The 14,791-nt window shown below is 41.3% G+C and overlaps 1 protein-coding gene across 2 annotated transcripts in view; it reads left to right on the plus strand.

Annotated features, from left to right (window-relative positions):
• Nucleotides 1-14,791, plus strand: part of ADARB2 (adenosine deaminase RNA specific B2 (inactive)) — a 427,219-nt gene that overhangs the window by 339,553 nt on the left and 72,875 nt on the right. For both annotated transcript variants that reach the window (XM_007054124.3, XM_037891015.2), the window contains one exon: nucleotides 2,463-2,577. In XM_007054124.3, coding sequence (XP_007054186.2) covers nucleotides 2,463-2,577 — 115 coding nt within the window. The remainder of the gene's footprint in view (nucleotides 1-2,462; nucleotides 2,578-14,791) is intronic.

Below are 14,791 nucleotides of genomic sequence, written 5' to 3' on the forward strand. Positions count from 1 at the left end.
AGTGAGACCCCAAGAGATCTGAACCCAGGACGCAATTCTAAGCTTGAGTCTTGTAACACAGAAGTTTTCAGTTGAAAGAGTTTTTGTTGTCGTTTGTTGCTGAGACAAACTTAGGCACTTAATCAGAGCAGTCAATTAATAGGGCTGTCCTGTACGGTGCTTCAGATAAGAAGATCAGGGTAATCCGCTGGCAGGCCATGAGGCAGTTTGTGTACATTGACTGTCCACAGGCACGGCCGCCAGCAGCTCCCAGTGGCTGCGGTTCGCCGTTCCCAGCCGCAGGTTGCCCACCACTGGTTCTGATCTATTTTGAATAGCCCCCTCTCTGTGGTTGTGGGTGAAATGCTCTCAGATTATTCAGACTGGAACTCTTAATGTGGCTCAGACCACTGACCAGAGTAGGGCCCAATCCTGAGAAACGCTGAGCACCCTCCTCTCACTGCCTATTGATTTCAATGTGGCTGTGGTGCTTCGCACATCTTGGGGACAAGCCCCGCTGCTGCCTAGTGTAGCCCATACCAATACAGTGGTGCAGGGCAGGGGTTACTGCTCTTTTGCAGGTACCACCCTTTATGTGAAACATAAGAAGAGGTCCCTCCAGCTGTTTCTGGTGGCTGTCTATGTGGAAATTAGAAATCTTATGATATGTTTCTAAAAGAGTTGGCGATAACCCTGGAGTCCATCATTTCTGCTCTCTTAGCTTCACTGGGCCATTAAAGGCTCTTCTTAAATGTGGAATAAGGAGCTTCTTGTGGCACCTCAGCTGCAACACAGAACTCAAAGGGCATCTCAGACTTTGCTTGGCTAGGACCCAGCCAAGGGACAAAGTAACTTTTCTTTAAGTTTCATGAAGGCGATTGAAAGCTTTGCTAAATTAACATTCATGAACAACAAAAATACTGAAAAAAATCACTGAGAAAATTAGGTGACTCCCCCACTGTTCAGCCCAGTAAATGACTTGCTGGGGCAAAGAAACACTTTTTCAGACAAGTAAAATGCTTTCAAGACTGGTAAATTTTTCTATGAACTAGCCCTGGACCAATGACCAGAAACAAAATTTGTCAAATTCTAGGTCTTTTTCTTGAGCGCTAAGAATTTGATTCAAAGCCTAGTCAAAGTGAGCCTTCCTATTGATTCACTGGGTTTTGGGTCAGCTCCTAACATCAACCTTCTCAGGATATGTCAACAATGCGATAAAAAAAGACAGTGGCATCAAGACTCTGAGCTCAGGTCAATTGACTTCAGCTCATAGGGCTCAGGCTGCCGGGCTAAAAATAGCAGTGTAGACATCCCCAAGCCCAGGTTCTAAGGCCCACTCCCCTCATGGGGTTTCAGAGTCCAGGCTCCAGCTTGAGCCCAAACATGTGCGCTGGAATTTTTAACCCCTTAGCCAGACCCCTGGGCCAGCCTCTGCCATGCCGTGTGTCTTTTGTTGCAGTGCAGATGTACCCTTAGAGGCAGCGGGTAGCCATTTATGATATTGATCGTCTCCTAAGGCAGGTTTCAGACTGGTAGCCGTGTTAGTCTGTATCAGCAAAAACAATGAGGAATCCTTGTGGCACCTTAGAGACTAACAAATTTATTTGGGCACAAGCTTTCGTGGGCTAAAACCCACTTCATCAGATGCAGGGAGTGGGTTCTAACCCATGAAAGCTTATGCCCAAATAAATTTGTTAGTCTCTAAGGTGCCACAAGGACTCCTCGTTGTTTCTCCTAGGGCAGGGGGTCTCAAACTTTTTCTTTCTGAGGCTCCCCAACATGCTATAAAAATTCCACAGCCCACCTGTGCCACAACAACTGGTTTTCTGCATAGAAAAGCCAGAGCCAGCATTAGAAGATAGCAAACAGGGCAGTTGCCTGGGGCCCCACGTCACAGGGGGCCCCCATGAAGCTACATTGCTCAGGCTTTGGCTTCAACCCCGAGTTATGAGGTTCAGGGCCCTGGGATTCAGCCCCAGGCAGCGGGGCTTGGGGCGGCGGGGCTTCAGCTTTCTGCCCTGGGCCCCAGTGAATCTAATGCTGGCCCTATTCAGCGGACACCCTGAAGCCTGCTCGCAGCCCCCCAAGAAGGCCCCGGACTCCTGGTTGATTTCAGAGTAACAGCCGTGTTAGTCTGTATTCGCAAAAAGAAAAGGAGTACTTGTGGCACCTTAGAGACTAACCAATTTATTTGAGCATAAGCTTTCGTGAGCTACAGTATGCATCCGATGAAGTGAGCTGTAGCTCACGAAAGCTTATGCTCAAATAAATTGGTTAGTCTCTAAGGTGCCACAAGTACTTCTTTTCTTTTTGGACTCCTGGTTGAGAACCACTGTCCGTTCGTTTTATTTTTTTGCTGAAGTAGGTGGAGCTTAATTCTAAAAGCGAGATCTCAAAGGCAGAAGGCTGGTTATTAATCTTCAGACACACCCAAGTGCTTCAATCAAAGAAAGTGAAAAATTCCTTCTGATTGTGTCTTTCAGGAGTTTGCTGATTCCATATATCAAATGGTTACACAGAAGTTTCAAGAGTTGACAGACAATTTCACCTCCATGCACGCACGCCACAAAACCCTTGCAGGAATTGTGATGACCAGAGGTAAGATGCCCTTTAATTTCATTATTTTATTTTATTTTCCTGAAGTATTCTTCATGAATAAGGAATGTATTATTTACCCAGTCCACAGTACTAAAGAATCCCTTTACTCCAACATAGAAAAATATACAGTAATGAGAGAAAACAAGCGTTAAATATTTAAACTTCGAGCAGGTGCACAAAAAATGTATTGACAGTAGAAATATAGCTAAATTTATAAATATATATAAATATACTGTTTTCTCTTTATTCATGGGAGGAAATGCAAATCTAGCTAATTTTATTTCTCCTAATAGGTGTTCCTTTTTAATTATCAGTAAGAAAAATATTAGCTCTTTTATTTATCTATTTGTTTGTTTGTTTATTATTTTTAGAGCTGGAGCCATTTAGTCTTAGGTCTAATTTAAGACTGGCAGGTGAAAACAAATCTCAGCCCATTTGTCTTCCACTCTAAGTAAGCCCAGAAACCTAAGGCTTTCTATTCTGCTCGCATCTAAACACAGGAAATATTCAGTGAGGAGATGCTTGGATGTTCAGTTCTGTTAGCTTCTAAACAGGGGATGTACTCAACCTGAGAGCATATACTACAAAGACATGTTCAGCAGGTGGATAAAAGCATTGCATACATGGCCTTACTTTGTTTGTTTGCACAGGAGTGATTACCTCGTTTCTGGGCACCTTATGATATTTATGAGAATGTCACCATCCCAGATACTGCATTAAACATCATTCTCACTCAGAAGTGTGGAGCAGTAGATAGACTTTAGATATAAGAGGGAAAACTTGGAGGTGAGAGAAATGTATAATTAATCCAGGCTTTTCCGTCTTGTTCCTTTCAGCAATTACATTAGCCAGATTCAACAGGGACAATTGTGCATATTGCAGAACAGCAGGCTGGAGATAGGATTTCCCACCAGGTCCTTTCAAACTACAAATTCTACATCCTATAGACTAACACATAATTCCACGTACTTGTTGCCTCCTATTGAAAGGGACAGCATGAGAAATCAGCATTAGAATCACAGAAGTTAGAGACAGAGTTGGCCTAAAAGTCTTTTCCACCTTTTGTCAATGCAGTATCGTTTCCCACCTATATTTCCTACTACTTTGACCAACCTACTATTATTGTTGTTGTTTGTATTGTGATGGCAACTAAGAGCTCCAGTCATGGACCAGGACCCCCATGGTGGTAGGCGCTGTACAAACATAGAACAAAAAGATGGTCCCTGCCTTGAAGAGCTTACAGATGAAGTAAAAGAGATGAGAAGGAGATACAACAGTCAGATGGGGGATCACTAGGAAACAATGAGATAATACTGGTTAGCCCGTTAGGCAATGGTCTCAGTGCACCAACTGTCTAACCAATATCAGGTTTTTTTGTAGGAATCCTAGCGAGGAGAATTTTAAGGGCCTTGACGCAGGACAATGAGGGAGCTTTGCAGGTGTTTAGGGGAGTTCTTCCTGAGCATGCGAGGCCTCAAAGGAGAAAACATGAAGGTGTTTCTTTGAAAAAGTCTAGTTATTGGTGTCCTGAGTAATGTGGCTTCAATCACTTCCTTTGGGAGACTGCTCCACAAGTGAAACAATCTCATCATCAAGAAGCTTTTCCTAATATTCAGCATACATTTCCCCATTTATAACTTCATCTCATTCATACCCATAGTGCCACCCTGAATAACCCTTCTGCTTCCTTGGGACCCAATCCTGGCTCCACTTAAACAGGCACAGTAGAGCCAAAAGTACCATAAACAAAGCCATTAGGTCCATGCATAGCCAAAATAAACATAGGAGTAGGAGGGGTGTAGTGGAACATGCCCACTGCCCCCTCCAGCCCAACAGTTGCTGGACATGCTCAAGTTGTATTGGTGACTTTGCTCCCTTGTATGGGGAGGGTGGGAATTTGAAAAGTCCTTCCTCCAGATCCTTTTGAATTTCATATGAGTAAAATCCTTTAACTGGGATTTTATTCTTTTGCACTTCACATTTCTCCATAGTCAGCACAAATCCAAGAAATAAATGTATTTAATTTATCCTCCTAGGTCCATTCCTCCAGACTCATTATTTTAATTTTTTTTCCTCTGAATTCTCCCAGTTTAAATTATCTCCAATTTGTCATTAGATTTTACTGGTCCTAAGGAGCCCCCCAGACTGAATTCACTGCTATAGGTGTGCTCAAGAGAAGCTACTAAGCCAAAAGCAGCCTTATCTGGACACGTTCTCCCTGAAGATTTGAGTCCCTTCTTGCATGAGCATATCTGCAAACCCGTGGATAGGGAGGATTATTTGCCATTTGTGAAACTACATTTTGTTCTGTACTTACAAGGTTGTGCTCTTTTCCCAGCCATTTCCCAGAGGTAGCAAGGATCATGAAGTATAAGGTTTCAAAGGTGGTAGGGGTAGGTTTCACTCTAGCAGCAGACCTATGAATAAGTGCAAATCTCTTGGTTATTAACATGGAATCTGGCTGCTACTGTGGAGAATTGTAAAAGCTAAGCAAATAATAAATAATAATACCAGCAATAAAAATAACTCTAGTAATGTCTTATTGAATTTGGTGAGATACATAGCTCCGTGCATCCAAAACTCATTCTGTTTTTCCCTTCATTTCAATGTAAAGTCATATGGCTTATAAATAGAATTTTCCATGCTTGTGCTGTTTTCAGGCAAAACTCGTAAAAAAACACAATATGATTGTGGGATAACTGCCATTGAGATAATACAGCAGCTCTACAAACAAAACAAAAGGTGCAGCAAATTGGTTCTCTTTTCCTGAATTCTGGCATTTTTTTTCTGCTTTTTCAGATTACAGGGGAAACCAAAGAGAATTGCAGTTGAGTGCTGTGTCTGAGTTATGTTTTAGCACCAAGGGCAAATTCCTAGCTAGAAGGAAGAAGAAAGAGGAAAAAATGTAGAAAATGATGTTACTGAGTGGCTGTGAGTTTTCAGTAGTGATAAATTGCTTGTAGGAAAACAGAATTTCCATCCCATAGGAAATTCTGACATTTCAAAATTTGTTTGCATCCCGAATCTTGATGAAAAGTTGAAATCTTGAAATATTTAGCAAAATGGAAATTCCAAAATATTTTGATTCAAAAACGTCAAAATGACTTTGTGAAAGGTTTCATTTCCATAATGCTGAAATATTGTAATGTAGTGTGCATGAAACAATAAACTCAAAGCAAAATGTTTCAACACTATTAAAACAAAATGTTTTGACATTATCGGAGTAAAATATGGCAACATTATTGGTATGAAACAAGAAAATTGAAAGAAATCATTTAGAAACTGTCAAATTTGTTGAAATCAGCACATTCCCATAAAATATTTTGATTTTGACAAAATGATATTTTCAAATGGAAAACTGTTTTGTGGAGAAAAAAAAATCAACCATCTCTAGAGATAATAAAATCCACAGAGAATTGCAGAAAATAAAGATAGAAAAGACCTAAAGTCAGTTAATCTACCCTTTTTCCCTCCAGGATCTTCTGAAATAAATTGTTATGTTTATTCATTAGTAAAAAAAAAAGGAGTACTTGTGGCACCTTAGAGACTAACAAATTTATTTGAGCATAAGCTTTCGTGAGCTACAGCTCACTTCATCGGATGCTTATGCTCAATTGAATTTGCTAGTCTCTAAGATGCCACAATACTCCTTTTCTTTTTGCGAATACAGACTAACACGGCTGCTACTCTGAAACTTATTCATTAGTGTAGCACAATATTAATGTAATGGCCTTATTCTCACCAGTTTTACCCTGGTTTAACAAAATGGTTTGTCCAACTCACTTTTACTTCAACTCAGAAAACTAGAAAGACAACCACGACAGAACTGTATCAAATACAGACTGTCAACTCAGAATATATAAGTTTAGTACTTGATGAGCAATTTTTCAGGAGGAGGCAGATGGTATCAAATGCATATTCAAGAAAGGGTGGCTAAATTATCTGGAACAAATTCACATTATGCTGTAGACTAGCATTGTGCAAAACATTATCTAGAGATGGCCAGGTTCACTAATCTTTCTGTGACCCTGGGATTCATCTTTTGACAAACCACATGCACATGCTGTCCGGCCCAACGTCCCGCAGCCTTGTTGAGTTCTTCTGGAGTGGGTATGGGCTAATCATAGAATCACAGAATATCAGGGTTGGAAGGGACCTTAAGAGGTCATCTAGTCCAACCCTCTGCTCAAAGCAGGACCTAATTCCCAACTAAATCATCCCAGCCAGGGCTTTGTCAAGCCTGACCTTAAAAACCTCTAAGGAAGGAGATTCCACCACCTCCCTAGGTAATGCATTCCAGTGCTTTACCATCCTCCTAGTGAAAAACTTTTTCCTAATATCCCACCTAAACCTCTCCCATTGCAACTTGAGACCATTACTCCTCGTTCTGTCAGCTGCTACCACTGAGAATAGTTTAGATCCATCCTCTTTGGAACCCCTTTCAGGTAGTTGAAAGCAGCTATCAAATCCCCCCTCATTCTTCTCTTCCGCAGACTAAATAATCCCAGTTCCCTCAACCTCTCCTCATAAGTCATGTGCTCCAGTCCCCTAATCATTTTTGTTGCCCTCCGCTGGACTCTTTCCAATTTTTCCACATCCTTCTTGTAGTGTGGAGCCCCAAACTGGACACAGTACTCCAGATGAGGCCTCATTAATGTCAAATAGAGGGGAATGATCACTTCCCTCGATCTGCTGGCAATGCCCCTACTTATACAGCTCAAAATGCCGTTAGCCTTCTTGGCACCTGTCACTTTAATCCTTACTGTCCAACTCTTACTACATATCTGGGCCACATAAAAATTGCTGTGATGGCAATAAAATGTCATCCTTATCCCTTGAGTATTTTGACATTTTTTTGGTCTTGTCCTATATCTTTGTGCTAGAGCTGTGCAATCCACCACCTGCACATTGCACTGTGCTGGGAGGGAAGGGCAAAGGGGAATGTAGATGGCACCTTTGCCAAAGAGCAATAGGGCTTGTTCCTCTCCGCCCTTCTCCCTGTACCTCCACAGTCATCATGCTTTCACAATTGTAGGGCAGAGGAAGAATGAGGCCACATTTTCAACACTAGTGTTAGTTTATTTGGAGTGTAAAATGATATTCGTATTCTAGAGGCAAGTGTAAAACAATGCTAAATTGAATGTTTCATTCGAGACGTAAAATGGGAGGGTAATGCCAAACTGGCCCAATGGGGGAACCGTTCATTGGGTCTCCCCTCTGCCAAGCCAGCAGCACCGCTGTGGGAAGTATGAGAGCAAGGGAGGCAGGAAAGCAACCCAGGAAGAAAAAAAGAGAGAAGGCGACTCAAGACCATCTGCAGCCCTAAGCAATACTTCAGAGTGCCACGCCCCCTAGAACAGGGGGACTCGCCCTCCGGGTATGTGTGTGTGCACCTCACCAACCTGGGGCATTGGGCTGCAGCACCACTGAGGTTTGGCTCAGCCACCCCCGCTGCCCTAGGCAGAACCTATACAGCTGCCTAGTTTGCCTATAGATAGAGCATCCCCTGCAGGAGATGAATGAGCACTCCAACATGAGGAACTTTTCCAAACATCAGTCCAAAGGGGGTTCATGGCAAATCAAGGTTTGGAAGAAAGAAGATCCATTTCTTTTCAGAAGGTGATAGTTTAATTAAGGGGGAAAGGGAAGTCACTGTTAAATGATGCTTTCTGGTTTATTGCAATCAAGTTATCATAAAATATCAGGGTTGGAAGGGACCTCAGGAGGTCATCTAGTCCAACAACCCCCTGCTCAAAGCAGGACCAATACCCAATTTTTGCCCCAGATCCCTAAAAGGCCCCCTGAAGGATTGAACTCACAACCCTGGGTTTAGCAGGCCAATGCTCAAACCACTGAGCTATCCCTCCCTCCCAATGATTGGTTTCTCGTGGGAGTGCTTCTGTGCATTTATATTCCTCCTTTCTATTTAGGGCATACCTGTGGTATGCCCTAAATAGAATGCCTCCTGTTTGCACCATAAGGGTGGTGTGCCTCTTTCCCTGCGGTCTGTACAATTCTGCTTCTTAGGCATAATTTGCCGATTATGAAGAGCAAACAATTGTTATATTTTTGTGTCCTGCAGAAGGGACAAGAGAAGAGAGCCTTGTGGTTTTGTAACATTTGCTATAAGACAACATCAGAGAACATTCACACTGTTATTCAACCACAGATAGTTTTCTTTTGTGGACATTAACAAATACATGTGCGTGTGATGGCCACCCACTTAGCTTATAGACCAGGGAGTGAACCAGGAACGTTCAGAGCTAAAAGCATAGGCTGCTACAGCTTGAGTTAAAGAGACAAGGCTTTGTAGTTGTGAGCTGCTACAATTCGTATCCTCTGTGGATTAGCACAGAGCAGAATCTGAACCACACACTCTCCAGGGGTTACACATACACTTGCTCAGTACCTAAAAGTACTGGACATGATAAAGAATACCCGTCACTTGCTCCATGGATGATCTGTTATTGCTAAAGTTCCTCTTTCATGAAAAAAAAATCTTAGGCCTTGTCCACACTACAGTGAAAAGTCAATCTAAGCTACACAATTTGAGTTACGTGAATAGCGTAACTCAAGTTGACGTAGCTTAGATCTACTTACCGCGGGGTCCACACTATGCGAAGTCGACGGGAGACACTCTCTCATTGACTCCCCTTACTCTTCTCGATCCGGTGGAGTACAGGAGTCGACAGGAAAGTGAGCTGTGGTCAATTTAGCAGGTCTTCACTGGACCTGCTAAATCGACTGCTGATGCATTGATCACTGCTCGTTGATCCCCTGGTAAATGTAGACAAGCCCTCAGAATCGATACAAACAAGATGAAACTGGTATTTAAACACTATTTTCCCATTGTGTTTGATAAACCTTAACAGTTTAAATACATGTAGAAACTTTTTTGTCATCTTTCCTGCTAAAAATGAAGCATTAAGAAAGTTTAGTGCTCTTCACAGTGGGGGACATTCATGGAAAAATGTTATAAGTTGATTTCTCAATTCAATTTTGTGTGTGTGTGAAAAAGAGAAAGCGAGAGAGAGAGGCTGACAATCACTTTGATCTTAAAAGCAAACTAGGAGGTCTTTTCAGTTATCTATATGAAATAAAGATGAACTGGCCAAAAGAGCCCTAAACAGCAATTTCATGCTTCGATGAAAGATGGGACATTATCATCTGTTATCTCATGGAATTGATCTTAATAATTGCTAAGGAGAATAACAGAAAAAAAGGGGAAGTTTGCAATATGTCTCCATGGATCTTTCCAGTCATATTAAGATTAAAAAAAAACTGACCTCTAACTACAATCAAGAATATTGATGGGCAATTAATTTCTGATCCATACTTTAAACAGGGAAGACGGAAACTAGTAAAATACAGCAGCAGATTTGTAACAATTACATTATAAATATGCAGGATACCAAAGCTGATTCGTGTCAAATACTGGAATCATCAAAACTGGGTAGGCCATCTACAAACCTGTCCCATGAACAATATCCCAGAAGAGTATTAGATACCGGGTAAATTTTTCAAAAGCCCTAAGTTACTTAGGCTTCTCCATCCCATTTTCAAGAACTGATTTAGGCACTTAAGAACCTGCATACCATTGATTTTCAATGAGAATGGGGAGTTAGGCATCAAACCTGTTTAGGTGCTTTGAAAATCCCACTAGGCTCCTATCTACATCTTTGGGCACCTAAATATCTTTTAAAAAATCTGTCCCTATGTCAGTTAGGTGCTTTTGAAAATTTTACCAACTCTTTAGAAATGCTTAAACTCTGTGGTGTTGGGGCTCTCTAGATATACTTAGAGATAGACAGCTAGGAATAGATTAGATTAGAAGCCATGTACCTAGCCTTGTTTTTTAAAAATCTGTTTTTCTTTGGATATGAGCCTTATCCTGTTCATCTGCTGCTTAGTGGTAAGTACTCCAAACTCTGTAACTGCGTGGTTGAATCCCACAGATCTGAATTTCACAATTCCAGTATATAGTGGGCTGAACAGGAACCCCAGACCCAAACACTAGATTGGGTTTTGAAATCTGGGCTCAAACTGAGATCAGAATTTGGCAGTTGATACAGTCAATAGCAGTGTGAAAGAGAAGATGTATATCAAGTAACATTTTAGCTTTATGATCTTGCTTAGGAAATGTGAAACGTAGCATACCCCAGAGCTTTATTTTCAGAAGTGTAAGAAAAGGCTTCAGCTAGGCAGAAGGATCAGCACCTAAGCTGAAGGAAACCTTTGTGATGAAACTCCAGCTCATGCGAAACTTACTTGAATTCAGATTTTCTTAACTCCAAAACTCGTTGAAAAATTGATTCAGGTTTGTTAACTTGGGCCCTATTTTCAGCAACCATAGCCCAGGGTTTCAATGTGAAAGAAGGGGAAACTTGGCAGTCTTGACCAAGTTGCATTTTGAGTTTGTTCGAATCTGAAGCCACACGAACTCAAGATTTAAAAAGCTAGGGGGAAAAAAAAGACCTTGTCTACACGTAAAAGTCCCCAGTGCATATGCAGTTATATCAGTATAATGGTGCTAATGTCAGTACAGTTTATTCCCATACATAAAGGGAAATAAACTGTACTGGTAAAAGGCACTTTTACCTCAATAAAACTGTGACCATACTAGGGGGTGTACTGGTATAACTATATAATTAAAAAAATCATACCCCTTACCAAAATAATTATATAACTACAAAAACTGTGTGTAGATCCGGCCACAGTTTTGCATCACTCTAGTTAGCTAATATTGTTGATCATTTGTCAGAACAGGCATAGTAAAAAAAAATGACAAATAAACCCTCTGGTGCTGGGACTAAATGTGTAAACTCATGACCAGATCTAAACGTCAAACTGTAATCAAAGTGGTCACATTTGGGAAAGTTTAGGTCCCCATCCAAACACTGCACCTCAGGCCCATCTCTGAAAACAGTGACATTCAAGTGCAAATAGAAACAAATAAAGGACAAAGGTTGCTTTTAATATTCAGAAACTTAAGAAAATGATAAATATATTTGAAAACAAAATATTTGAAAATTCGTTCCGCTTTTGCTCAACAGCGAACTTGAGTTAAGGATTCTGTTTTCCCTACTGCAGTTAAGGATGATGATCTTACCACACATAAAGAAGTGTAAGAATATAGCTTTGTTTACTGCTTAGGTGTTAGTGATGCTACCTTCTGTAGGAGAAACACAGATTTCTGAACTCAGGTATCGGCAGGGAAAAATGCTTCATTTCACCTTTAAAGTAAAATGGGGACTTCCCTGTAAGTCCCTGCATGGTTTTATCCCTGAGGAGGAAAATTGTATTCAGAGACTAAAAAGTGTAGGAGGGAACAAGAACAGGAGGACTTGTGGCACCTTAGAGACTAACAGATTTATCAGAGCATAAGCGTTCATGGGCTACTTCATTGGATGCGTAGAATGGAACATATAGTAAGAATAAATAGATATACATACAGATAAGTTGGAAGTTGCCATACAAACTGTGAGAGGCTATGCCTATGTTAATATTGACTCTGTCAGTATTAACTTAGGCAAAGAATCCTATGAATTTGGTGGGGGGATCAAGTGTGCAGACCACCTATTTCTGCTCTAGTCTGCCTGATCCCCTGTAGATTTTCAACACCATAGAGGGACAGGAAAAGGGAGAATGGTGCTACAGAGGTAGTATTGTCTCTTTCCACGCTCCCCAGGAGCAAATCCACTTGGATTTCATCCTTTCCATCCACAGAAGGGAGGAATGAAATGGACCATAGAAATTAGAACGGAAAAGACTGCTAAGTCATCCAGTCTATTCCCCTGCAAGAGCAAGATTGTTTCCTATAGTACATTCCTGAATGCTTTTTCCAGTCTAGATTGAAATGACTCAATTAGCAGTGCGGCTCTCAATACTATCCCTGGGAGACCATTCCCATGTAATAGAGCTCATTGTTAATAATTCTCTCCCATTATTCAGCCTGCCATTTACTTCCATGATTTGATCCCATTGCTCTTAGTTATAACTCTTTGTATCACCCTAAAAATATCCCCCATTCAGTTTGCACCCTTCAAATACATGCAGACGTGTATCCTATTCCCTTAGTTGTCAATTAGCAATGCTATACATATTTAATTATTTTAACCTCTTCTGAGTTAGTCTCCTCCACAGCCTCTTAATCAGTTTTGTTCCTGTTTTCTGATCTACCTCAAGTTTGTCAACATCCCTGTCTGGCCAATTCTCTGTCTTATAGTGCTGTATGACCCAAGACCTAGCTTCTTCTTGTTAAGATTGACACTTGCTGAAATGAAATGCATAGAGTCAGGTAGAAAATGTACCTGAAGGTCTGTTCTTTTTCAGACATCCATGGATCTGAGCCAGCAGGTCAGAATGGGCTTAGTGCATAAAAGGATTTTGCTTTAAAATGAATTGGATTTGAAGAGCTCATTTCACAAAGAAATGTCTTGGTAGCAAGGGCTGTTCAACATGTCTTAGCAATATCAGTTCTCATACACTGAGAAGCCGGCTGTTGTTACTGCCATGATGGGATCCGAGTTCAGGACAGAGAAGAGTGAATCCTTGTTCCATCTCTGACAGGGGTTGAGCATGTCTTCGAGATGGCCCTCTCCAGCGAGCTGATAAAGTCCAGCTCTGCACAGCAAAGGAGGAGTTACCTGAGCACATGACCTGAGCGTGGAAAGAAGGGAGAATAAGCCAGGGAGAACATGTGAGGATCCCATATTTCTACTGCTCCCACCCGCAGTAGAAATATGATGTAATATTCACTTTCAGATAACTCACACCAGGAAGAGATCAGGAGAAGAAATCACTACGCAACCAGAGCATTTCAAATATCACTGATGTTCACTAGCCATTGTGGGGCCACATCTACATTACTTTGTGCACCCTAAAATGCCATTGAACTCATTTCAGAGTAACAGCCGTGTTAGTCTGTATTCACAAAAAGAAAAGGAGTACTTGTGGCACCTTAGAGACTAACCAATTTATTTGAGCATGAGCTTTCGTGAGCTACAGCTCACTTCATCGGATGCATACTGTGGAAACTGCAGAAGACATTATATACACAGAGACCATGAAACAATACCTCCTCCCACCCCACTCTCCTGCTGGTAATAGCTTATCTAAAGTGATCATCAAGTTGGGCCATTTCCAGCACAAATCCAGGTTTTCTCACCCTCCGCGCCCCCCCCCCCACCCCCCACAAACTCACTCTCCTGCTGGAGTGGCAGCAATCCCAGGAGCGTTAACTTAAACACCCCATGGGGTCACTAGGATTAGATCATATGATCATTAGAACCACAGCAGCTGGTGTCACTGTTACTACCACTGGTGGAGTTGAAATAGTGATAGCAAAGGTGGGGATAAAGAGAAAAAGGGTAGCATAGACATAAGCCTTTGGGTACCCCTTCCAGATAGCTACAGACAGTTATGCTTTCCTATCTGACTGATTGTATCTACCTGTTGTCCCTTGTCTTACACATAGATTGTAAGCTCTTTAGGGGGCTGGTTTTTTTGTTCTCTGTAGCTCCTAGATGCTACCACAATACAAATAAAATAATAATAATAATAATAAATAAACAATTAATATGCAATAAGAGTATGGGGTTTGCAAAGTGTGGTCTACCTAGCTTATGTCCGTTACGATTGTTTTTCTCTATAGACAGAGAAAAGTTCCCCTTCTCTGCTGCAGAAGCAGCTGCCATTTTGTGTTCAGATCCCACCTGCTATATAGGAGATACATGGACAGACCCCAGCCTTTCAATGCAGAGCCTCCATGACTTCAGTGGGACTCTGAATAGGCACACGTCTTGCCGGTGTGGTTCAGATTGCAGGATCAGGGTCCTCGTGTGCTGTCCCATGGAGGACCTACAGCACTTTTGTCCTTTCTTGTCTTGATGTTCTCTTATTATAAAGTTAAGGTCATTCTGACTGATAATATATGGTTGCTATGGGACAACATAATGCAAAGGGATGCAGGATTTGTCGGATGCTACATCAGTAGCTTCAAAAAAATTTCATTTCCTAAAAACAAGACAGAAATGGAACCCTCATCCTCTTCTACAGTGGATAGAGAATGAAAAATAAATCAGTATGTGATCACAGCTCTATTAAGCTGTTTCAGAAATGATTCCAAATACATTTAACAAAAGAGAATCCTTTTGATTGATTTGTTAAAAAAAGCAAAGAAAGAACACAAAATTATTGCTTATCAGCAAGAGAA

This window comes from Chelonia mydas, chromosome 2 (genome assembly GCF_015237465.2).
Source record: "Chelonia mydas isolate rCheMyd1 chromosome 2, rCheMyd1.pri.v2, whole genome shotgun sequence".
Taxonomy (NCBI): domain Eukaryota; kingdom Metazoa; phylum Chordata; order Testudines; family Cheloniidae; genus Chelonia; species Chelonia mydas.